Source organism: Phoxinus phoxinus, assembly GCF_949152265.1.
Source record: "Phoxinus phoxinus genome assembly, chromosome: 2".
NCBI lineage: Eukaryota > Metazoa > Chordata > Actinopteri > Cypriniformes > Leuciscidae > Phoxinus > Phoxinus phoxinus.
In genome coordinates, this window is record NC_136877.1 from 15,364,874 (window position 1) to 15,392,177 (window position 27,304).

Genomic DNA, 27,304 nt, shown 5'->3' on the forward strand with positions numbered 1-27,304 from the left:
CTCACCTTAAAAATATATTGCTAGTATGGCAACTAGCATTCATATAACATTTTTATTTAAAATAAATTATGTGTTAGTTCATGGTACTACACAAGAAAAGGAATGTTGCTAATATAATAATAAACATAATAATATTTTCAGTGCCATTTAATCAAACATTCTAACCTATCTTATTCAATAAATGAACACAGTGTGCACATGTAAGGGTCTCAAAAAAACATTAGAGCACCACATTAGCACAATGTTAGCATCCACAGCCTTCAGCCTCTAAATAAAACCAGGGTTACATAAAATGGGTGGGATTTTTACAAGGCCAATAGGCTGCAGGCATACAAAAGAATACAGGCAAACAAACCAAAACAGCAACAAGCATTAGCTCATGCCAGTTTGAGCATTTTTAGCATTACAAACTATGGAAATATGGAGAAATCCATCAAGTGATTTTCCACTCATTTTCTCATTACTTAAAAAAAAATATATTTTTCCATTTGGAACATGCATCTGCAATCAGTTTTTCATTTTCAGTTCAGAAGGCAAAAAATAAAGTTCCATTACAAAACACCAAGTGGTTGAATGACTTTAAGTGACTCTGGTAAAGTGTATGATTCGGCACACTCTCAGGGGGGTTGTTTGATTGTTGTGGAGACTGTTTGAAATATAATACAAGCCAGCGACACCAATATATTTTTTTTTTTTGTGAAAATAAAGGCTGAATTATAAAAATAGCAATGAAATAAGTCAGGCATCTCATTTCTGTAGTGTTAAATCTTACTCCAAGACGAGTCTTTACATGAATGCAAAGATAAACTTGGTCAAGTAATTGTCTGATTCACTGATGAATCATTAATGGATGAATCAATAATCAATGAATCCTGAAATTTGTGCATTTGAATAAGCCAATGTAAAACACACTCCATTAAAAATAAATAACTAATTGAAGCCATACAGGTTAATGTGAAAGATATATGTAAACAATACAGTTGCACTTCATCAACTGTTACGAAGTCTATAGACATGGCATTGGTTGACAAGCTGCTGGGTATGGGGGAGGGGTTTTAGGCATGAAGACACAACATTTACCTTAATCCCGGGGAGTCCAGGCAGCCCTGGAAGTCCTGGCTCACCCTATGTAGGAAAATTTCAACAAATTACAGCCAAACCAAGCCACCACTACTGGCTGTGAGCCTGGAAACCCAGCTCAACTACAATAGGTTTCTTCTAAGGCCACAATATCAAACTACTAGCCCTGGTTTACATACTAAAGTGAAAATCATCCAGATTCCACAGTTAAAGTAAAGACACATTGGCTATCTAATGGTGTTGCAGTTGGATTGTTTCAGACATTTCAAATGAATAGTACTGGTATGCACAAGCCATATTGAGGCGTCTTCAACTATATTTGTGTTTTCTGCTTATGCTAAAATAGAATATTGATCCCATTAGACCATAAGATATATTATTATTAGGGCTGTCGATTTAACTTGTTAAAGTCCCCTGTGGTGTTTAAAAATCACGTTTTTAATGTTGTTTATATGTCTATGTGGTGTTTTTAATGTGCTTTAAGACAAACCACGTACACATTCATAAGTCAACACAATTGCTGAATATTTTCTCTTTAAAATTGCAGTGAACCAAATACAGTCTCAAAAATGCGGTTTGAAATCGCTGGTGTTTCTAACGTCTCAAACTACCTTGTAAGTTACGTCAATGTGCCAGCTGGCTTTAGCATATTATTAACAGCAAACTAGCAGGGAGTCTCGAGAGATGCCAGGTTATCCTGGTATGTTTTTCTGTTGATATGAAAAATCAGGTAGATTTCCCAGACAGCATAATAGTGTCGGCCCAGATCCGGGCCACATCTGGTACATGTGGATTCCATGCGCAGATGTGGGCCGGATCTGGGCGATACTATGTTACTGTCTGGGTGATGTTACGATTGCTGGGTTAGCAATATAACGTGTGGTGTAGGCCTAGGATATGTTACGATGTTATGATGAACTATATGCCTTTCTCCACTGACGTTTGATCAAAAACTTTTAAATATGTAATTTTGGTTATCAAGGATGAGTTTTAATTGACTACAGGGGTTTAATTTAATTAATTAGTTATGGAAAAAAAATGTGATAATGTTTAATGCATTTAACGCACCAGCCCCGCCCCAGACCTACGTATGTCATCTTGTTCATACAGTTTATTAGTGACGAAACATGATGCAGGGCAACAATTCACTTCGCGATGGAGCCTTGAACGCAGCCGCTAAAAGTCCAGATATCAGGGAAAAAATGCCTCAGTGCAAATGTGATATGTGCCAAATAGCATGGAAAATGCAGAATAGCATGAGTGCAAATGTGATATGATTTTATAGAACATTTAATAAAATAAGTAGTTAATATTGTGTTATATTTTAGACACAGTAGCTTCTGTTTTGTTATTGTCACAATTTTGCCAACAATAATTTTTCCTGTAAAGCCACAGCAGAACTGTTGCGAATCTCCGAGCCACACATCGCAGTGTTTAGTTTATGAACGAATCCGCATTTTAACCGAATCAATTGGGTGAACCAATGAATCAATGGCCCATTCATAAAGAGAGCCATTTACTTCATTCCTAAATTAATCAGCCATTTGAATGAATCAAATGAATGAATTAACAAACTCAATGCTTAATGACTTGCTCATTTAGATATTTACCGCCACCAACTGGCAGTTTTATTTTCTTATTTAAAGTATTACTTCATAAAAAAAAAAAAATAAAAAAAAAAAATTATATATATATATATATATTTTTTTTTTTTGGGATACTCATCCCTGTGTCATTTTCAACCTGTATGACTTTCTTTCTTTTGGGGAACATAAAATAAGATATTTTGAAGAATGTTGGTAACCAAACTGTTTTGGCCAATACATCTGAATACCAATTCAGATGCAGCTTCTGTTCAGGCTGTTGTAACCTTAAACGTTTGTATAATAAATTTTATGTTGAATAAAATAAAATATTTATTTCTAAAGCTATTTTTGTAATGTCTATTTGATGCTTTTCTCATTTAACACAATAATGATACTGTGTGATTTCATGTAATATTAAATTTTTCTTTGATTTTGATTTCGTGGGTTTCATAAACTGTAAGCCATAATCATCAAAATTATAACAAATAAAGGCTTGAAATATCTCACTTTGCATGTAATAAGTCTATATAATATATTAGTTTCACCTGTTGAATTCTTGAAATAAATCAACTTTTTGATGATATTCTAATTATATGACCAGCACCTGTATATATTTATAACAACAGCTGTTATAAAAGCAGTAAGTCACTTCCAGAAAATGAATGGATCATGGGACTTCAGCTGGAAGTATATACACTTTATGGTATACATTTTAGCTAAAACTATATTATCTGCAAAATAAATTCTAACCAGCAGATGGCAGAATCATGCATCTAACACCCAGATCAATATCCAGAAACAACTCATATTTAAATTTGATCATCATTAATGTTTTGGTCCCACTTTATATTAAGTGGCCCTAATACCTGTGAACTAACATGGTAACTACATGTGTACATAGTATGTAACTACAGTGTAAGTACACATTGGTACATAGTATCTACAACTGTATTATTAGTGTAACTACACGTATGTAACAACCCACGTAATGGTATGTGTAAGTACAAATGTGTAACAGGACATTGGTAACAACACTTTTTTCAGTGTAACAGGAATTATGTAACTACATTTTGTAACAACATGTAGCCTATTTGTTGTTCCACTTCCACATGCAGTCTTAGATACTGCAGTTACCAGTTGATGTACACAACAATTACCTTAACAATTACACTTTATATTAAGTGGACAGTTCCTGAGGAGTTACCATGTAACACTGGTATCACAAGGTGAAACTTTAGTTGTAATTCAACATTAGTCCTGCCAGTCATAAATACATGTATTCCAACTGGTAACTGCAGTATCTAAAACTGCATGTGGAAGTGGAACAACAAATAGGCTACATATTGTTGTTACAAAATGTAGTTACATAATTACTGTTACACATGTGTTACTGAAGTGAAAAAATGTTGTTACCAATGTCCTGTTACACATTTGTACTTACACATACCATTCTGAGGGTTGTTACATATGTGTAGTTACGCAAATGTTACAGCTGTAGATACTATGTACTAATGTGTACTTACACTGTAGTTACATACTATGTACACATGTAGTTACCATGTAAGTTCACAGGTATTAGGGCCACTTAATATAAAGTGGGACCATGTTTTTCTTCCATAAAAAATGCATATTTCATATGCATGCTAATGGTGTAGTTGAGGAATTTTGCAGTACAGTATATAAGTAAAAAAATACTTAATATCCCCCAAAACATAGCATACATGTATAGATGAGAAGTAAGCGAAAAAAATTTATATATAATTTGTATTATTAAAAAGTATATTTTTTGTACAATCGCTCTACATGTTTGGGGTCACATAGACCCCAAAGACAAGAAGTGTAAATAGGAAACGAGGACCATTTGAGGGTTAAATTATCTTTTGGTGAACAAAATCTTATGCCAAATTTGATTTGTGTGATTAATTTGGCGATAAATTCGATAAATTAATCGGCACATCATGTAATTAAATTAGATTAAAAAACATGTTTTCGCTTGACAGTCGTTATTATTATATTACTTTGAGCACAGTATATCATGAGAAAAGAGGAAGAAAAACTAAATCCTCAGAAGCCACCTGAGCCATACCTCATAACCATGATAAAATATAGTTGTTGTTAATTAGCTTATGCTTTGTTGAAATAAATACACATGTGAAAAGTGAGTACTAGTGCTCAAAATGTAATATCCTATACTAAACCTAAACTAATCTTGACAAACTATATATCATTTGCAAGCTTACAATCTCTAGTTTACATATTTGGTGACTGATTTTCAAAATAAATGACAGAGGAGCCGTAATTTATCAATTTGCAACAAGAATTTTCATACTCCTAAGGCATGTTCAGACCTTTATTTTGAAATAGTGATGAACATGAAAAATCATGAAAGAATGGTAGAAACCTCAGTTTGTTTTCATGCCAAGAGTTCAAAAGATAGCATCCATTCAATTATTTTAGAAAAAAGGTCTGAAAATGTTTTAAATATAAAGAAAAAAAGAATAGATTCACCATTTGTGATGTGGCAGCGAGCTATAATGCACATACGGGATCTTTTTGTGTTTCTTAGAGGTTGAATTCATTTTAAAATCTGCCAAACTTTTGCCAAACCATCCTATACTTCTGAATAGGATGTCTACTTCATAAATTGTATTAAAATTGTAAAAAAAATAATGGTTCAGATCACTCAAACAACATATGGAAATGGAGGCACCCTTATCTGGGCAGTAATGTCAACTACAACTAGTGAAAAAGTTTGGTACTGCGCCCACACAAAATCTTACTGAAAGCTTATTTTTTTAGATATCAACCTAAAATTTGAAACACAACTTGTTCAGATTTTTGGCTTTAATTATTTTTTTTGTTGTTGGATTTTTAGAGTCCTCCAGGTTTTGGAAATATATATTTTATATAAAATTATAAAATTAATTTATTTACTTCCACAAAAATCTGCCAAATGTCTTCTTTAAAACAAGACCAATCTTACATCTATATTCCAAAGCATTCTTGAATTACAACCATTTAAGTTCGGAATGTGCATTTTCATGTCTATTTTAAAAAAGGGGGGTGCCGCTTAAGGGGTTAAGTGCTGTAAATGTGATGAACATTTCTGCAAGAGAACTCAAGCTGTTCTCTTGGATTCTCACACTGAATTTGGAGCAGACTGATTATTCAGTGGAGCCTAACGGTGTTTTAATAGTGAACAGAACAAGTAATAAAGTGTGATGCAAAACATAAAGCAAAAAGACAAAGTAGACAAACTATAACAGCATGGTGTAGCATTATGTTGGAGCAGGACAGGAGTTCAATTCTCAGTAAATAAATAGTCTGCCAAGGTGTACTAAGGCAAAAACTTAAAGGTTCCCTAAAAACATCAAATCAAAAGTGCATATAAGTCATATTAGTTCACCTGAAATCCGTCTGGAAAGGAAGCTGACCTCGCTAAAAATCGCTTTCTTTCTTGAGGTGGTGCCTGACATTCACATGCTTAATAGCAGCAAGCAAATGTTGGTAAGCTTTGCTTCATATAGCCTTACAGGAGCAAAAAAGTAGGTGTGCTATAATAGTTTTTGGGTAATCATTAATGACTACATGTTTTATTCAAATTTATACAAATTCTCAGTGTTTTCCATAAATGAATCAGCTGTCATTAAGACACATGTGCAGTCCTTTGTTCCAAACAATAACAATCTTAAGTGAATACTCAGTGCAGTATGCAGTTTTACCTTTTGTCCTCCACGTCCTGGCTCTCCGGGCTCACCCTGTAATAATAAGAATGCCTGTAAGCGCTCATCTGTATATGTCAAATGAAAAAGTACATCTTGCTAAAAACACGGACTTAAAGATAAAAAATTATTCTGAAGTTCTGGTTTACCTTAATTCCAGCAGCAGAGGACCCTGCATTACCCTGTGAGAGATATACAATTCATATTTAGTTTGTTTTGGTCAAAACTGAGCCATTTACAACTGTTGCATCTAAAAATGTTAAAAATTGTAGCATCTTTTTATACCACATGGTGGGGTTTTTTGGAAATTTTGGAAGTTGCTGCTGCTGCATGCTGCTGAGCATGCTAAAGCAAAGGTTTAGCATTAAAAACTGGTGCAAAAAGCGGCTCATCAGATTGTGTGATACAAGGAAAGCAGGTTAGCTCAAGTGAAACAAATAAGGAAAGATGAACATCCATTAGCTAAAGCTTCTACCGCTGCCATAACACCAATAGGATGTAAGGGGGGAAAAAAGAAGGAAAGCTATTGCCTTTGATTGGGTATATTCTATCATAGCAATTGTGCAGAAAGTTCATGGAGGGTCTTCATTTAAAGGGGTGGTTCAGGATTTTGGACATCGGACCTCATTTTCAAGTTAGCCTGGTTGCTATTCATCAGTGGAGACAGTTTTCAAAAATGTTCATCCAGTCCTTCCAGTTGCATAGTTCGCCGGTGCTAGGCTAGCGCGAGTCAACGGTATTTGCTAGCCTGCTATTAAAAACAGTTTTACCCACTCCGCAGTACACCAAAATCAAATAAATTATAACGCCAGACTATCGATGTAAATGTCTATTGAGATAATAATGTTAGTAACTAAATAATGTTAGTGCAAGAGAACTCAAGCTGTTCTCTCTGATATTCTATACCTAGAATATCAAAATCGACTGCTGGCGGTAGATCCTTTTCCCATTTAGCACCACAACTTTGGAACAGTCTTCCTACCATTGTCCGGGAAGCAGACACACTCTGTCCGTTCAAATCTAGACTAAAAACACATCTCTTTGACCTATCATTCACATAACACATTATAGACTTCTATAATTCAATGTTCGGCTGCATAGATTAGGTCAGCTGGAACTGGGAACACCTTCCATAAATCCTGATGTACTCGTTACATCATAAGAAGAATGGCATCTACGCTAATTTTAGTGTCTTTGTTTATCCTAAGGTTTTTCCGCAGCCTGCCGGATCCAGGCCGTATCCAGATCTGACGGAGGACCTTCGCCTGGACCCGATGACAACGCAGTGCTGAAGTGCCAACTAGCCTCTCCCTATGGACGATCCCTTTACCACTCTACAGATAAAGCGGGATAATTTCGGTTTCGCGTATCTACCCTGAAGTGATACAATTCTGTATACAAATTTTTAAGGCCAGACAAGTAGTTTGTTAGGGCTTGGTTTGTAGGGAATTACAAACCTGCACACATATATTCAAATGCGCATAACTATAGAATGAATTCTTAATACGCACGTGAGCGCCATCAGCGTTTCTCACAGCTTCGCGTTTAAAGTCTGTGTAGAGAGAACGATGTCATCTTAGCAGCCTCTAAATTTTAGAGACAAAATAATCTTGATGTTTCTTATGCTTGTGATGCAGTTTGTTTAATTATTGTTTTTGCCACAACAGTTGCGACGGAAGTGAATCAATCAAAACTAACTTAAGCTGGAAAATATCTTTATTCAAGAACCGCTATAAAGCCAAAACAATCTCTGTTACCTTAAATTATCCGTTTATCACTGTAAAGCCGCTTTGGAACAATCTATATTATTAAAAGCGCTATATAAATGAAGATGACTTGACTTGACTACTACTCATTTTATTTTTTAATAGTGAACAAGAATAACAATGTAACTAATTAACTAAAGTAACATCTGGTAAGAGGGGGATTCAGATCAAAATCTTATTGCAGCCACTGTTTTCAGTAAACGTGATGAGAGAACCCTCCACATTCCTTTGCATTAAGGAGGTTAAATATTAATGAGAATGAGCTTCTGATGATGAGAGTAATCAGCTTAATGTGCCTTCAAAGCTAATGTTTAAGCACTAATTACAGTACTAACTCACTGACTTAATGCCATCACTGTTTCATTTATCAAATAAAGATTCAATGAAAACAACCCCACAAAACAGAATTTATGATGGCATCATATATCAAGTCAAGGCAACCTAAATAAATTCATAAAATACACTTGTGTAAACGTTTTCTTATCTTGCACATAAACACACTGTGCAGCATCTGTGTCACATTAAACAGATGTGTGCCAGCGCAGAGCAGATCATTGAAATTCAAACAGTGAGATGGTTGAGTTCAGTCTGGGTGAGAGAGCTGGCACAGTGGATGCACAGGTGCAACAGAATATATGAAAATGTTTTTCTGCTTCAAAGTGCCATGTTTCCCAAGGGAACAAAATCTGGAAAAAACACAATGTGTTTGTTTCAATCTCCCTGAGAAAACCATGCAATGAGAAACCTCTCATTTATATATGCTTAAAAAAGACTTGAAGATTAACTAGATAAAAAAGTTTGTTGGCAAACTTTAAGTTGGCTTGAAAAAGCCTAGCCAGAAAGTTTGAAGGCGAAAGAAAGAAAGAAAGAAAGAAAGAAAGAAAGAAAGAAAGAAAGAAAGATTAGCTAGAAAGATTTGGTAGAAAGAAAGATTAGTTAGAAAGAAAGAAAGACAGACAGACAGACAGATTTGGTTTCGTTTTCTCTGTGTTTCCTATGCTCATTGGCCTGTGTTCTGTGTCTCTAGTTAGTTTCATTAGTTGTTAATTAATCCCACACCTGTTCCTAGTTCTGCTAATTATTTCTCCCTGTGTATTTAAACCATGAGTTCCGTCTGTTCTTCTTCGGCATTGTTTTGCATTTATGTTATATGTAGTAATGTTCATTGTATTACTCCCTGTGATTCTCCTGAGTGTTCCGTGTTGGATTAAGATTAAAGACTGTTCTGAGATATTCCTTTGTCCTTGTGCGCTTCATTACAGACACTCATGTGTGATAGAATACAAGACCGAAAAGAAAAAAAATGGACTTATAGAGCAAAATAAAACAATGGACTAATAGAGCAAGTGCTGCTACACCAGAGGATTTTTACAACTGTGGTGCCTAACGAACTTCCCGAATCAATCCTTGTGCAAATTGTATCTGACCAGCCTAAATGAACGAACCAAGGCACGCCTGCCCGGTAATGGTGCTTAGGGGGACATTCGCTGAGTTTTTGGAACTGCCGGTGCCTTCACCATCTCCGCTGCTGAGGAGGATGTCACCAGCCCAACTCCAGACCGAGAGCCCAGCCAGCCGCCATGAAAGAGCCAGTAAAGAGGACTGGGCCAACCATCACCCCGGAGCCTGAGCCTATGGAAAAGTCTGACCAGGTGCGTGGGATGAAAGAAAGCCCCGCACACACTCCCGCCGTTGAGAGTAAGCTGCAGCTGGCGTCTACAAATGTTTGTGAGGATTTAGAAGTGGATGGTTCTCTTCAGCTCCTCGGCTACTCCTTTGTTTGCTCCACAATGCTGTGTGGATGCATCTTGGATCTTCCAGTCACCAGCTCCACCCTTGGCTTAAGGATCCCCTGGCTCCACCTCCAGCCCCCAGCCATCACGTCCTCTGGTATCCTGGGCTCCACCTTGGACACTCGGTTCTTCGGCTCCGCCTGGGTCTCCACCTTCATTGGAACAGTCGCCATCCATCACCCCCCTAGTTTAATCAGCCAAGTCTCCACCATGGCTCCTCCCTCCCTCCCTCGACTTTGCAGTGGACCTTCGTCCTGGGTTCCCGCCTGGCTACTCCTGCTCTCCTCTCTTCCCTGGCTCCTCCCACTGTCATCGCAACCATCATCCTTGGGGTGGGTGTAACGAGTATGTTCTGTTTTGATTTCATTTTCTCTGCGTTTCCACCGCAGGAACCAGGGTCTAAATTGAGTTCAGGGTAAACATTTGCCCCTCAGAAAGTCCTTGCTGGCGAGGTAGTACTTTTTCAAAGTTCAGGAACTTTCGGGGGTGGGACATTGGCGCTGAACATGCTGATTGGTTGAGTTCATGCAGCATTTTGATTGGTTGACTCAACACAGCATTTTATTTCAGCCACCATTTTTAAAAGTCTGTTGCAGTGCGTGGAGTAAGAGTAGTTTTCTATTCTAATCAACAATGGAGTTTAAAAATCGATGGACCGACGACGAGGTTCAGGTTTTATTTCGCTTAAATTCAGAGGATGAAATCCAGCGGGAACTGGAAAGTAGCACGCAGACCTACATCACTGGACTAATTTGTCTAATCTTCACGGTACTTTAGACCATGATGGAAACGCAGACAGTAACAGGTCTGGGGGGGAAAAAGTTCCTGGGACAAATTGTTCTGGGTACTTTCGGTGGAAACGTGGCTTTAGTTTCCTTGGTTGTTAATTAATCCCACAGCTGTTTCTAGTTCTGTTAATTATTTATCCCTGTGTATTTAAACTCTGAGTTCTGTCTGTTCTTTGTCCGTTATCGGTTGCGCTTATGTTATATGTGGTTGTGTTTATTGTATTACTCCCTCAACTTCTATGCTTTGTCTTTGTTCTGATATTAAACACCAAATAATTAAATAGAATTAAGTATGCATAGCTCTCTTTTGTTACACTGGAACAACAGAAATAAAATGAAAGCCTAAAAACCTGAGAGTAGCGGAATGTCTTGGGCTTAATGTGCAGCGAGGAACAGAGGATGATTGGACGTGGTGGAAAAGAGCAGCTGGGCCCTCTGCCTTGCGGTTCCACCTCACATGTCTTGTGCTCAGGGATTGTTGAGGAATGCATGCCCTGGCTTTTATGGGCTTCATTATGATGCAATCTTAATTGCTGCCTTTTTATTAGCCATAAACTACTTTAACAGTTACAGCTGGATGTCAGTAAACTCCTTCTACTCTACCCCAATCAACACCTTAATGCCTCATCTTTTGCCTTTTATATCGATATTCTTAGTGCACAATAGATGCATGAGCAAGGTATGTCAAGGAACTACATAAAATTGCTTCCCCTCATTTGTTGCTGTAAAAGTTTTAGTTATGTTTGGTTCGAAATGACAAACTTTGGTTGTTGGGCCTAAGACAAGTCTTTTTCTACTTTAGAGCACAGTTTTTAAGGCTAAAAACACAATAGATACAAGTGAATTTTGTTGTGAACCTGTCAAACATTGGCAGAGATTTACATGGGTAGCAATTCATCACATCTGTTTCTGATTGAGTTATGTCTCCAGGCCTTATGTTATTCCATTATGCAAGTTTGCAAGCGTGAAATGCCATGCAGACTAATGACTAACAAAAAAACATATTACAGCCACTAAAACTACTGTTTTGTCAGCAAAAAGAAAATTGTTTTCTTTGCTGTTGTTATCAGTACTTTTTTGTTTTTCTGAAAAACTGCAACATGATATGAAATGTGAATATCAAACGTGGCTTATTTGGTCTCGTAAAAATCTCTACAACATGCCTTAAAACAAACACACAAGGTTTTGATCATGTTTTTTTTATACTCATAAAAACCAAGAGATTAAATTATCATATGGCAAAAAAGGTGAACAATTAACAGCATAGCATACTGCCAGAGAACATACAGGGGTACAGCTGAGAGACGTGAAACCTAGTAGAGTGTTGCATGGATGAGAGAATATGGCTTGGAGCATTAAACGCTGATGGTGTTAATAATTATATGATACATTAAAAGGTAATGCATTAGTGATGTTGAGCATAAAGGTCAGATTTTAATTATAAAGAACATTGCTTATACAGTTTGCAGACTGACTTAATGGGACTGTGATACTGGCAAAGCATTTGATAAATTAATGGAGTGTCAGACTACATACAGTAAATGATGGAATGAAGTGTGTTATTTCTGATATAAAAGCTCACTGAGGTCTATGATTAATGATGAAGTCTTCGTGAAAGTTCAATCCACATCATGATTGAAATTTTTGCAAATCTGTTTTTATTTTTTTAAATAGTGCTGCTTTCTAATGAGTCTTTTCTGTTCAGAACAAGATGAGCTGCAGAGGTTCTCAGATATTGTAACAGGGCACTGCCTGTGCTTGAACCACCGCCAGGCATCTCAGGAGGGCTCTAACCTCAAGATTGTAAGGAACAGTTGGGATAACGTTCTTGTTGGACAAACATCCAAAACCAAACAGCCTTTTTGCAATCCAATTAAGGAGGTTTTTTTTGTGTTATGTTTTGACCCAGAGAGGATTTTTCCAGCTCTGAGATCTGAGTGACTTTAGTTAGAAGTGCTACATGGCAAGTCACAGCTAATTTCACACCCAGTTAAATATTAATACACATAAGGTCAAAAAGGCACTGCGTTAAGTATGAATCATTCACTGGGATAAAACCTCAGATATATCTTTATGCCATGCAGAGACAGACACAAAAGTTAAAAATAGCTAAATATTCGGCACTTAAGTTTAAATCGTATACGGAGCCCCTAAAGTGACCTTTGCACATTTTTTTTAAATATAAATAGATTTTCTCATGCGCACAAGAAACTCCATACTAAAAAATTTTTGTAGTAAAATGGCAGTGACTGACATGAAATAGTTTATAATAGCATAGCCTATACATAAATTGGAATTTGTAACGTGTGAGTACAAAAAAATAACTCCTGTGCACACGTGAAAAGTTTCTTATGAGCAAGCCATTTTTTCACGTGCTCACAGGAATTATTTTGCATGCTCAGGAGTTTTTGCAGTTTCCAGTTTATGTATAGCTATACTATAACCTATTTCCTTTGTCCACTACATTCATATGAATTAATAAAGATCTATTTATAAATATCTATTAATTAATGGATCTTTATTAATTAATGCGCATCCATACTCTCATTTTATTTACAGTAAAATAGCAGTGACGCACAAGGGAAATAGGTTATTGTATTTATGAACCGGAAATTGTAACAAACGTGAACAGTTTCATGCGAAAGGCTGTTTTTTTTTTTTTTTTGCAAAGGTCCCTTTAGGGGTTCCGTATTAATGTGTGAAATAAATATTTTAAAAAATCATAATTTGAATTTCTTTTTAAGAAGGGGGAGTGTTCCAACTACAGGGGGATCACACTTCTCAGCCTCTCCGGTAAAGTCTATGTCAGCGTACTGGACCAGCTCTATATCCTGTCCAGGGTGCTGGAGGGTTCATATGGGAGTTTGCCCAACCAATCCACATGTGCTTTGTGGATTTGGAGAAGGCATTCGTCTGTCCCTCGCGGCATCCTGTGGAGGGTGCTCTGGGAGTATGGGGTCCGGGGCCCTTTGCTAAGGGCTGTCCGGTCCCTGCACGACCGGAGCAGGAGCTTGGTTTGCATTGCCGGCAGTAAGTCAGACTTGTTCTCGGGTGCATGTTGGACTCCGGCAGGGCTGCCCTTTGTCACCGGTTCGGTTCATAATTTTTATGGACAGAATTTCTAGGCACAGCCAGGGTCCGGAGGTTGTCAGGTTTGACCTAGGACACGCTGGAGGGATTATGTCTCCCGGCTGGCCTGGGAACGCCTCGGTGTCCCTCCGGAAGAGCTGGAGGAAGTGTCTAGGGTGAGGGAAGTCTGGGCATCTCTGCTTAGACTGCTGCCCCCGCAACCCGGCCCCGGATAAGCGGAAGAAGATGTATGTATGTATGTATGTATGTATGTATGTATGCATGTATCATTTTAATTATCGCACAATGAACTTCAGATTCAGAACATATAAAAGCAATATCACTCATTCAAGCTGCTGTTCTGAATATCAGGTGTATTGGTGGGCCATGGCCTCGTGTTTACCACCGAATCACAGCCTTGCTGATTTGCAGACTACATTTACATTTATTCATTTAGCAGACGCTTTTATCCAAAGCGACTCACAAATGAGAAACAATAGAAGCAATTAAACTAGCAGTAGGACAACAGTATGTAAGTGCTATGACCCTTCACAGTACAATCCAACGCATTTTTATTTTTTATTTTTAAGAATAGATAAGAAAGTGTTAGTAGTACTGAATCAAGTGTTCAGGTGCTGCCAAAAAAGATACGTCTTCAGCAGTTTCTTAAAGATGGCTACAGACTCATTAGGCAGATCATTCCATTCCAGACTAACAGCACAAATGCGACTGGGTGTGTTATTTGTTTTGTACCAGTTACTTTGTCTATTTTTTTAGGGATGCAAAGTTGTCAGTGGTGAAAAAGGTGACAAAGATATATCAAACCCCCTACAGTGGGCCCAGGGTCATGCCCCACCCGAGTAAAAGTAAAAAAATTCAGGTAAAATCAGCTTTCAAAAATTTGGATTTACAGACAATTTTATGCATAAGGAAATAGGGGACTCAGTCACAGTCTTTTCCACCCACATTCACACTGCTGTTTTTACTGTTTTAAATTTACCAATTTAATATGTCTATACTACTACTACTACTACTCATTAGAATTGTTATTTTTATTATTATTTAAATATTATTTTGTATTTTATAAAATTCTGGAGAAAAAAAATCAATAAAGAAATATGAATATAGTGATACTGATGTACTATAAAATAAATTATTATTTAATACCAATAATGACAATTTTATTTGACAGAAAAAAGTAAAATTATAATTCTAATATTTGTGGCTGTCTTTATTCCTTTGCTTTCAAACATATAATTTTGGCGGAAAACTGCAGAAAGCCTTTAAAGCTTTTATTTTGTTGACAACAGATTTATAAATTTGGAAATATGGTTTACGCTTGTTGCTACCAATTGGCATAACATTGTAATGTGCAGAAAGAGTCATTGACAAATCCACAAGACTAAAATTACAGAGACTGACAGCAGCTTCTAAATTAATCATTGTATAATTAGCCTATAAACGATACACAGATACAGCTCGATCCAATCAAACCAATCAAAATCAATTGAGATTCAAAAACCTCTGTGACTGGTGGATCTGACATCTGGTCCTAGAATAGATTATCGTAATATACACAATTCTACCGTTATATTTAGCACTACAACCTGACACAAAAGCTTGTGATTTCTGTCTCATGCACATATGAATTAGGTGGGTGAGTGGGTTTGGAATGTGGGCACCCACCGGCATAAACATAAATCAACTATGCAAAGATATGCAGATTTTAGTGACAATCTAGAGACAATCTCTCAAACTCTGTCTCAAGGTTTCTATATAAAATATATTTTATGCAATTTTATAAGCACTGTTTGCTCTGTATACAATAATATAATGTATAGGTAACATTATTCAATCTCACTTTTGGGAGATATCTTTTCACATAGTCTTCACAGCAGAGTCTGCCAAAACACTTGCCAATTTTCTCACACAGTCTGGATGTGTGCCTGCTTCTGCCTTCATTATTTTCTCTTTTCGGCTTTACAGCGGCATAGACCTTAAACTTGTATCCTGTAATGTTTTCCTTGGGACTGTGATTCCAGGCCCTGGCATCCCCAGACAACATATGGTAAAAGGTCTGTATCCTCTCTGAATGACTCACAATGAATCATTGATGATTTTTTGGGTACAGCACTAGACATTGATCTAAGATCATAACCGAGAGTGTTTTAATTGTGCAGACAGGACTGAAACATTACACATCAGTGCTCTTAGTCAGTGGTGAATCATACATGTGTTGTCTTGGCCTGATTAATGTTAACAAAGTCCTTTTCAAAGAAAGTCTGTTCACTCAGCGGCCATATTTGGAATTGCTTCGGCTATTTCAGGCATCTAAGACTGTCCTATCTACTTCAGTGGGAAAATCCTGAATTCTCAAAAACTGCTTCCATAGTCACATTTAAATGAACTTTTATTTCATTACAACTTTTATAACCTATTTTATGTTCAAATAGCATTTAAAAAAAGCCTATATGTCACGCTGGGCCAGCAAAAGCGCATGTAAATTCCTGAGCATGCGTCTCAGGAGGATACTGATAGTGGAAACCGGAGCTTCTAATGACAGCTGTGGTGACTTTACCAAATTGCTACTGGCTCCTTTGTTTATAAGGTGGGACTTATGCTTTGAATATCTAAAGTCTAAGATCGTTGCACATATGGACAAGAAGCACTGAAGAAGGTGGATGACAGGGATATGTAATTATTTTAACAGAGACTAATTGATCATATTTGCTAATGTATGTATGTATGTTTGAAATAAATCACTAGCTAAACCTGATTTGAGTCAGACTAGGTGCCTGTTAATTGCCCATTATTGCGGAAATATTGGAGTGGTAATATTTCCTCGACGCCTTTCTGAAGATTCCACTCTGGCTGCTCAGGACCACTCGATCAACCTAGAATGCCCTTTGTGATTAGCTGGTTCGAGAATCTGTGAAATATGTTTAAGGTTATGGAGCTCAAATATTGTTTTAATGAAGTTACACATAACACAAATGCACAGTAATAATCAAAGTTAAGAATGAATAAGGAGTAGAATTGAAAGGAAGTGTGGAAAAACGGAGTTGGCAAAGATTCATCTTGTGATGTACTCACAGCAGTTATTTTTCGTTCTTTGCTTAGGGGTGAAACTTAAAAGAGAAGGTTTGAAATGCCTTTGCAGCGGTATACTGTTAGTGAGCATCCCGACACCCTCACGCTGCTGAGAGCGGTGTTTAGATAAATATGTAAATATGTGCTGCATCCTTTCCTCTCAATAACAAAAACACACAACAAAAATGACAGGGGTGAAAAAAACGCAGTAAAGAAAGCATCTGATCATAGCGATGTGGATATATTAGCACAAACTCTTCAATTCAGCATGCACTCCAATTAAGTCACGTCACATTTATTTATACTACTTTCTACAATATATTGCTTTAAAGCCACACATTTCATAACTGTTATCTATAGTCTACTCTAATTGAGACATTTATTCGAGAAATTCATTACAAACAGAAAGACATATTTTACAGAGAAATTCCATGTCAGAGCGGGATTTAATGAACTTCGTTTTACCAGTGAGCGTGAGCACATGAATGGAGCATTCGCTTGGGTCGTGAGTGATTGAGCAGACCGCACTGGCATAGAGTGAAATATTGAGCGGAGCATCACACCGCTCCACTTCACTTACATGCTCTGATGTCTGCTGTTATAAAAACCTTAAGGCTTTAATTTCCTCTGATGCTAACCTCCTGAATCATATTTGACACCTTTGGCAAAATAGGTCTATTGCAGCTTTGTAGAAAGATCAAAGACTTTCCCAAGAAACAACGTTTTATCATGTGTCCTATTTTCTGTGTCCAAACTGTTGAAATAAATGGAATATAATTCCATAAAGTCATATTACTTCCACCCTATTTTAGAAAAATTAAATAAAAGAAATAGAACGATGACTAGTACACTTTGCAGCATAAAACTATTTAACTGAATTATTTTAATAGTAAAAATACATTTAATTTAGCAGTCCACAGTAGTAATGATGTTCTGTGAGTAGCAATGTCACAATATCACAGTCCATAAACCCCCAGTTAATCATGTTATAGTTAAGTATGTTATACTATTAAATTTGTACAGATATGATGTTCAGCCTGACCTTCTCTCCAGTGTCACCTTTTGGCCCCTGCTCTCCCATGTCTCCCTGTCAGAGAAAGAATATAATATTTAATATTTCAATACATTGCATAAACTGTACACAAGCACTGTTGTTTCATGTTAAAACAAAACATTATAGAAAACGTCTCGGGTTACGACTGTAACCCTTGTTCCCCGAGAAGGGAACGAGACACTGCGTCGTCGTCGACGACACTTTGGGGAATGCCCCAGCATAGCGCGTCTGAAGCATGAATGAAATCCTGTCTGATCCTGATTGGTGCTGCGTCATGACGTAGTAGATGACGGCATAACCGGAAGATACAAGGGGACGCCCGAACACACACACATTAGCTCTTTTGCGATGAAGCAAGCGTTCTGTCCGTGATAGGTGTGGCGACGAGACGCAGTGTCTCGTTCCCTTCTCGGGGAACAAGGGTTACAGTCGTAACCCGAGACGTTCCCCTTCGAGGAAACTCGCACTGCGTCGTCGTCGACGACACTTTGGGGAACGTAATGCCCACTAGGCCACAGCGTAATCACGCCCGCCCTAGTGTGAAGCTGGGAACCAGGCACACTTAGGACGCGAGCACTCTGGCGCCAGGCGTCACAGGGAGTTGCAGACTGTAAAATCGAATGAAGGTGTGCGGAGTAGCCCACCCGGCCGCCTCGCAGATCTCATGAAGCGAGGCTCCAGAAAGGAGGGCCACCGAGGAGGCTATGCCCCTGGTGGAGTGCGCCCTCACGGCCATCGGTGAAGGCAAATTGCGCACCTGATAGGCCGGGGCTATAGCCTGGACAATCCAGTTACTGATTGTCTGCTTGGATGCAGGCAGCCCTTTCTTGGGTGAACCAAAACACACCAACAACTGGTCTGACTTCCTCCACTGAGAAGACCTCTTGAGGTACACTCTCAGGGCTCTGACTGGGCAGAGCAGGTGAAGTCTCCCTTCTTCCGCCGTCACGTGAGGTGGAGAACAGAAGGCCTGAAGAACCACGGACCGTGCCACATTGGAGGGCACCTTGGGCACATAGCCCGGTCTAGGATGTAAGATGGCCTTAACTCCGCCGGGGGCAAACTCCAGGCAAGTTGGCATTATAGCCAAGGCCTGGAGATCCCCCACTCTCCTCAGAGAGGTGATAGCGAGGAGAAAGGCCACCTTAAGGGTCAGGTTCTTTGCCTCAGCCGACTCCAGTGGCTCAAAGGGGGCCTCAGCCAACCCTTCAAGTACCACCGCCAGGTCCCAGGTTGGGACTCTGGAGCGAGCCGCAGGCCTCATCCTCCGAACCCCACAGAGGAAACGTACAACCAGATCGTGCCTTCCCAGAGGCCCATCACCTAAAGGCGAGTGGAAAGCCGCTATGGCAGCCACGTACACCTTAAGTGTGGACGGGGTAAGACCGGCGGAGAAACGATCTTGGAGGAACTCCAGCACTGAAGCCACTGGGCAGTTAACTGGGTCCACCTCACGCTCTCTACACCAAGTGGAAAACACATTCCACTTCAGGCTGTACAGTCTCCTGGTGGAAGGAGCCCTGGAGCTGAGTAGGGTCTCGACAACACCTGCTGACAGGCCAGCCTCTAGGTACTGATCCCCCTCAGGGGCCAGACCCAGAGGTTCCACAGCTCTGGTCGGGGGTAAAATATTGTGCCCCCTGCCTGTGACAGCAGATCCCTCCTCAGAGGGACCTGCCACGGGAGGCCGTCCAGCAGTGCTACAATGTCCGAGAACCATACCCGGGTCGGCCAGCGGGGTGCCACTAGAAGTAGGCTGACCCCTTCCTGGCGGACCCGCTCCAAGACTCCCGGGAGCAGAGTGATCGGGGGAAATGCGTACAGACGCAGCCTCGGCCACGTCTGTGTCATGGCATCCAGCCCCAGAGGGGCTGGATACCTGAGAGAGAACCACAGTGTGGACAGTGGGACATCTCTTGAGACGCGAACAGATCCACTTCCACTGGGCCAAATATCACGCACATGGCCTCCACCACCTCGGGGTGGAGACGCCACTCCCCGGGCCTCAGCCCCTTCCTCGACAGGACGTCTGCTCCCAGGTTTTGGTCCCCTGGGACATACATTGCTCTGAACGTAGTCTTCTGGGAGGGCGTCAACACACTCTTCTTTGTGTTGAGTCTCAGCCCCAAGCACCTGATATGGGCCAGAACGACATCTCGATGCCGAACTGCCATCTCGCACGACCTGGCCAATATTAGCCAGTCGTCGATGTAATTGAGTACACGGATGCCCTGGAGTCTCAACGGAGCCAGCGCTGCATCCATGCACTTGGTGAAGGTGCGAGGGGAGAGAGCTAGGCCAAAGGGAAGAACCCGATATTGGTACGCTTCGCCCCCGAAAGCGAACCTCAGGAACTTCCTGTGACATGGAAGGATGGATATATGGAAGTATGCGTCCTTCAGATCTATCGTGACGAACCAGTCCTCGAACTGGATCTGACTCACGATTGCTGGAATGGTGAGCATCTTGAACCTGTACCTCCTCAGAGAACGATTCAAGTGCCTGAGATCTATTATGGGACGCAACCCCCCATCCTTCTTGGGAACTATGAAGTACCGGCTGTAGAAACCAGACTCCCTGTCTGGCAGAGGAACACGTTCTATGGCCTCCTTGACCAACAGGGATTGAACTTCCTGTTCCATAACCCGAACCTGCTCTGGGCCGACCACAGTCCAGACCACCCCGTTGAACTTTGGGGGAGGGGAGCTGAACTGTAGTCTGTAACCCAGCTCTACAGTACGCAGGGCCCACGGAGATATATTCGGAAGGCATGACCATGCGCCGAGATAATCTACTAAGGGAACCAGCCTCTCGAGCCGAGATAATCTACTAAGGGAACCAGCCCCTCCCGCCGCAGATCTTCTTAGAGGCGGCTGGAGCGACGTGCGTACACGGGAAAACAGTGTGGCCCGAAGCGTGCTGGACGGCGGGAACACAGCACTGATTCCCCGAGAGCTCCGGGGGGAAGGCGACCTCGATCGCCCCGCTCCGGGGGGGACAGCTCTCAGCGGTCCGGCCACAATTAGGACCGCTTGGAGGAAGCCTTCTTCGCCTGAAGGACGGTCCTCAGATCGACCTTAGGCTCAGAAGGCTTGCCACGAGAACGGTGCCTCCTTTGCCAGGCTCCCTCAGGAGGGGCGCGGGAGGCGACACTCTCTCTTTGCACATATCGGCGCGAGGAGCTGGTAGATGGCTGAGGCTGCCCCTTTGAGGCAGCATTCCCCGAGGAGCCAGAGCGGCGAGGGAGGTACTGTTGGAAGGCCGCCGACTGCTTTTTCACCTCCTGAAACCTCTCGACGACGGTACTAATCGCGCCGCCGAAGAGGCCAGCAGGTGACATCGGGGAGTCTAGGAGAAAATGTTTCTCTCTCTCCTTCATCCCCGATAAATTCAGCCATAAATGCCTCTCCACACACACCATACCAGCCATGGAGCGACCGATGGCACGGGCCGTCTCCTTGGTGATGCGGAGAGACAAGTCGGTAGCCTTCCTAAGCTCCAAGATGTCACTCGGAGAGGGACCCTCGCCCTCATCAAGCTCCTTGAGGAGGTCAGCCTGGTAGGCCTGCAACACCGCCATAGTGTGCAGGCAGCTACCAGCCCGCCCAGCCGCCATATAGGCCCTGCCCACCAGAGTGGATGTGTCACGGCATGGCTTAGTGGGCAGCACCGGGGCTTTAAGGGACGATGCAGCCTCGGGGGAAAGATAACTCGCGAGAGCTTCCTCCACCCGAGGTATTTTCCCATAACCACGCTCAGCCGCCCCCAGCACGTTAGAAAAATCGAGCACTGGGGGGTTGGAGAGCCTGGCTGAGTATGGTTTTTCCCATGACTTGCACAACTCATTATGCAAGTCGGGGAAAAACGGAAGGCCCCGGCGTGGAGTTTGAGATCTGCGCCTGAAGAACCTTTCATCCAGCTTACTTGGTGGCTGGATTTCCGGTTCTTCTTGTGGCCAATCAATTTTTAACTTGGCCACAGCGCGGGTCAAAACCTCCACCAACTCCTCTTGGGCGGGTGCGTGAAGTGATTGATCGGGCCCCACATCACCCACATCAATGCTTACAGCATCAGACTCCTCAGAGCCTGATAGCTGAAGCATCTGATCCCCTTCCTCGCAGGAAGAAACAGCTTCGCGGGCTTCCACACGAGGCGGGAGAACATCTGAATCCTCAGACGAGGACCGGGAAGATGCCGCAGCAGTCCCGTGTCCCGTTGAGAGATCCATCTGTGAGCCCCACGATCTGCGGCGCCGCGTTGCCTCGACAACGGCGGGCCCAGAACCGCGGGGCTCGCGAGCTTGGCCGTGCTCATCAAACACGGCCAGCCGCGAGCGCAAAACCCTGAGCGGCAGCTTATCACACTCGCTACAAGCGGCTCCCTCGAGAGCCGCTCTAGCGTGCTGCACACCAAGGCAAAGCACACACAGCTGGTGTGTGTCCGTGCCCGAAATATAACGCGGACACGGATGCACACACATATTAAATTGCTCGCGTGGTTCCATAACAGTGCTTGTAAACTTTCACAGATACAGACAACACCAAATAAGACTGACAATACACAGAGCGCTTTCAGCTGAAGAGCAAAAAAGCTAATGTGTGTGTGTTCGGGCGCCCCCTTGTATCTTCCGGTTATGCCGTCATCTACTACGTCATGACGCAGCACCAATCAGGATCAGACAGGATTTCATTCATGCTTCAGACGCGCTATGCTGGGGCATTCCCCAAAGTGTCGTCGACGACGACGCAGTGCGAGTTCCCTCGAAGGGGAACTTATTTTTTGAGATATCAACCTAAAATTTGAAACACAACTTGTTCAGATTTTTGGCTTTGATTTTTTGCATTTTTAGAGTCCTCCAGGCTTTGAAAATATATATTTTATATAAAATATGAATAATAAAATTTTTAACATTGTACATTTTCATAAACTCAACCTTCTATAACTTTTTTTTCTGTTCAACTTCCTTAATTTAGGTCACTTCTACAAAACTCGCCAAATGTCACCTCGAGGTGGTCACTCGTGCACTGGCCAGATTACAGCCAGACATATTACAGCCAGACTCTCCCCTTCTTCATGTGTCTTTGTGCCCTCGACATCGACTTATTTGACTTTCATGGGTGCAAGGGCACGTGGTTATATGATGATGCCTCTGTTGGAAGAGACACTCATGGGCTATCTTGGGAGCTTATCGACACTTAAAAAATGAGCGCTCTCCTCCAAGCCGTGTTGAACAACATTCACTTTGGTAAGGAAGGCGTTTCAGTCAGCGCGTCCTGCTGGTGCTGCTCTGCACTCTATGGCAGGCGTACCAGATGTCATCGGATGTCGTCCTCGCTCATCTTGTATCTCTGGGGTTGAGATTCAACGCCAAGAAAAGGGTTATCTCTCCTGCGCAGAGGACAACGTATTTAGGGGTTGTATGGGACTTGGTCACCATGCGGGCACAGCTGTCCCCCACACGTGTTGAATCCATCTTAAACCCCCTGAGCTATATTAGGCTAGGTCAGGAAATTACTTTCATGATGTTCAAAGAGTTCTAGGTCTTATAGCAGCTGTGTCCATGGTGATACATTTGGGCCTTCTGCACAAAAGACCATTTCAGCTGTGGCTCAGTGCCAGGGGATTTTATCCAAGGGACAATCCCCAGAGGCAAATAAGTGTAAGGACACAGGCAGAGTGCTTTGTGCCCTTTCTAAAATCCATGTTTATGGTAAGGCTTACGTGCTGCAGGCTTCGTACCCTTTCTATGTGGCTCAGACCCTGGTGCCTCACCTTGAGTCCCACTCTAGGTGCGCTTTGTCGTTGCAGGATGCTAACGACAGACGCTTCCCTGACGGGCTGGGGTGCGCTTTTAGATGGCCGTTCAGCCCAAAGGGTCTGGAGAGGCTGTCATCTCTATTGGTACATCAATTGCCTGAATTGATGTCTGTATTTCTGACCCTGAAGTACTTCCTCCACCAGTTAAGAGGCTACCATGTCCTGGTGTGTGTGGACAACACTGCGGTAGTCACTTATATAAATCGCCAGGGCAGACTGTATTCGCACAATTTGAAAAAACTAGCACAGCAGGTTCTGCTTTGGGCTCAGGACAAGTTCCTTTCCCTCAGGGCGATTCACATTCCCGTAAACATGAATGTGGGGGCAGATTCATTGTCGAGACGGAAGTTCAAACAAAAGGGGATTTTACGATATTACGGTGGACCTCTTTGCTTCACAAGAAACAGCGCAATGTCCCCTTTACTTCTCGCTGACTCCTCTACTAGTTCCCAGAAAAAAAGTATCTTGCCTCGCCGGCTCGCCCTGGACGATATCAAACAGGAGAGATTTCCTGTCTCAGGGGACAATATTCCATTCCCGGCCCAAGCTATGGAATCTTCATGTTTGAACTTGAGTGGGACAGGCTAAGAGATGCTGGACTTCCAGCGAATGTATTAGAGACCAGTCTGAGTGCTAGGGCTCCCTCCATCAGAAGAATGTACGCCCTTAATTGGCGCGTCTTTGAAAGGTGGTGCACTATACATCGTGCAGACCCAGTCCACTGCCAGATTGTTTTAATGCTGGAGTTTCTGCAGGAAAAGCTATCAGCAGGTTTGTGCTTCTAATCTCAGAGTATTTGTGGCCACTATTTTTGCTTGCCACGCTGGTGGGGAAGTTTCCACGCTGGTTTCAGTGGGGAAAAACCTGAAAAACGTTCATGTAGCTCAAACAGTAGAGCGTTGGTGCTAGCAACGCCAAGGTCATGGGTTCGATTCCCAGGGAAAGCAAGAACTGACAAATATGTAAAAATGTGTACCTTGAATGCAATGTAAGTCGCTTTGGATAAAAGTGTCTGCCAAATGCATAAATGTAAATGTAAATGTAAAATCTTCTGATCGCCCGCTTCATTCGTGGAGCTAGACGATTGAGGCCTCCCTTCAGAGTCAAAGTTCCCTCATGAGACTTAGCTGTGGTCCTTGAGGTGCTAGTCAACAACCCATTTGAACCACTAGAGTGCTGGTCATGCTTCTGACGCCGGAGCAGGAGTGACTTCACTTTCTGTGTCCAGTTCATGCTTATGGCGAGCAGGACGAGGCAGAGGGCTGTGGAAGAATGGCGTGAGGGCGGTGGCGTGATTGCTGATGAGCACCGGTCTCATATCTCTCACGGAGGAGCGGAAGCATAAAGGAGGAGCGACGACGGTGAAGGACGAGAGAGGCCAGGCCTCGATTTATGTTGTGTTGTTTATGTTTTATTATGTGACAGCAATCGTCCGTGAGGGGCTGCTTTCTTTTACTTTCGTTTATAGTTTGGATGTTCATGTTACTCTGGGCTCACACATCCTTAGATTTTGACTTCCCAAGCTCATGTCTGAGGCCTTTCTCGGGTTTGTGTGCACACACTACACAAACTTGAGGGGTCCAGACACTTCCAGTGCTGCGGCGTTGGCATTCTCGTTCCCATATAACTTAAATCAAGCGCATCATTGAGAGTAGCTTTTGAAAGGGAACGTCTCGGGTTACTTGACTGTAACCCTGTTCCCTGAAAAAGTAGGAATGAGATGATGTGCTTCATTGCAGTACTGAGGGCGTGTTTAGGACGTTCTTCAGACAAAATGATTGATGAGTACACCTGCCACGTGTCTATTTATAGCCTCTAACGTTCGCATTCTGATGAGGTCATAATCAGAGGTTATTTAAGCCAAATTCGTTGGCATGTTTGCCACACATGTTCACAACTGATCAAACAAAGACGTTTTCCTCTCAGCATCTCGTTCCCGCTTTTTCAGGGAACAGGGTTACAGTCAAGTAACCCGAGATATTTTCAAAGGTTTACTCTTCCATTCCTTAATCACTGATTTAAGATTACTTTTATGTTGCTCTATCAAAAAATAAATGAATTCAATATTTATATGTTTTTTTCCATATATTGAAGCAACAGAATTATGCTGATCCCCAGAAATCAAAAACATGCATAACAAAACACCTCTGACATATTATCAGTTTGAATAAAAACGTATTTTACCTTCTCACCCTGTTCACCTCTGTCACCCTGATGGAAAATAAATTAAGCAGCGTTAAATATATAAAGGGTAGAAACACAAGGACTAGGGTGTACCAAAGAGTCCAGCTTGATCAGATCACATCTGGGGTTAAATTAAGGTGCCCTGTTACAGATGCCCTGTACTTTATGCCATCTTACTTACATCTTACTGTACATGACCAGTGGAGTAATGAACATGGAATTTATCCATTTAAAATAAACATTACTCACTCCCAGCTTTAGGCCTAATACAAACACTGAAAACACAACAGATCATCTAAGGACATGGGCATATAACTTTTTATAGATCAAATAACATAGGAGGACAAATGTGCACTTTATGATATTAAATGATATGGCCATGATATTTTATATTTGACTTCTAATAATGAGATAAACTACTGATTTAAAAAAATGTAGCCATTATTTCAATGGAACTTGTACTTAGTATAGATATTTTTATAATCAGTCTGGTGAACTGATTAAATCTTGCACAACATGTGCCACAAAACTTGACACCAGGGATTCCATCTAATCCTGGCATACCCATATCTCCCAACAAATAACAGAACACACAGTGACCTATTCAGCCCATCTCTCTAAAAAGAGTCATGTAACTTCTTACTCAAGGATACCCCTTGTGGAGATTACAAGGCTGGTATGCATCAGCTTCCCTCATTCCCCTATATGAGCAACTTGGAAATATTTTTTACAACACAACCTTTTTCTTATTATGCTGTATTTGAAATGTAAAGAAGTTTTTGCCTCACAGCTAGCATCCTTGGTCAAATTTCAAAACATGCACTCTTCAAGTTCAGACTTTAAACCAAAGAAATGACTCATGAATCTGCAGTGAATAGATTCATAATCTGGCTCAATGTTTCACTATAATAATGATAATACTAGTGTAATACTTCACGGAAATGGTACATTTGGCTGTGTGTTCCTCTGTTTCAGATGATTAATTGGACAAGGCAATTTTATTAATTTTAACAACATTCTTTCCCCAGCCAACTAAGTATGGGTTACTCCTAAACATTAAATGCGAATAAAGGCAAAAATAGGACATTTATTTTGTATTCAAATTTCAAAACTATACATTTTTGATTGAAATGGAAAACAAATAAAGATATATGTTATCTTACCTTTATTCCATCGATACCTGGAAAACCAGGTGGCCCATTGGAACCCTACAAGTGAAAATTACAAATTGTCTTTAGATATGTGTGACCCGTGTTTTCAAATTTTTTAAAGCAACACCAAGTAGCTTTTGCTCTCGGGGTCCCTCTACAGTTAGGAAATAGTATTTTCTTCTACTACTGTCGCAAAATCTGTCA

General features: G+C 41.2%; 1 protein-coding gene across 1 annotated transcript in view; it reads right to left on the reverse strand.

The window, feature by feature from the left end:
• The window catches only part of col25a1 (collagen type XXV alpha 1 chain), a 421,615-nt gene that overhangs the window by 49,757 nt on the left and 344,554 nt on the right, over positions 1 to 27,304 (reverse strand). Inside the window, exons 12-17 of the mRNA XM_079599773.1 lie at positions 27,113 to 27,157; positions 25,950 to 25,976; positions 17,937 to 17,981; positions 6,538 to 6,570; positions 6,389 to 6,424; positions 1,081 to 1,125 (exon numbers count right to left, since the gene is read on the reverse strand). Of these exons, the coding sequence (XP_079455899.1) occupies positions 1,081 to 1,125; positions 6,389 to 6,424; positions 6,538 to 6,570; positions 17,937 to 17,981; positions 25,950 to 25,976; positions 27,113 to 27,157 (231 nt within the window). The remainder of the gene's footprint in view (positions 1 to 1,080; positions 1,126 to 6,388; positions 6,425 to 6,537; positions 6,571 to 17,936; positions 17,982 to 25,949; positions 25,977 to 27,112; positions 27,158 to 27,304) is intronic.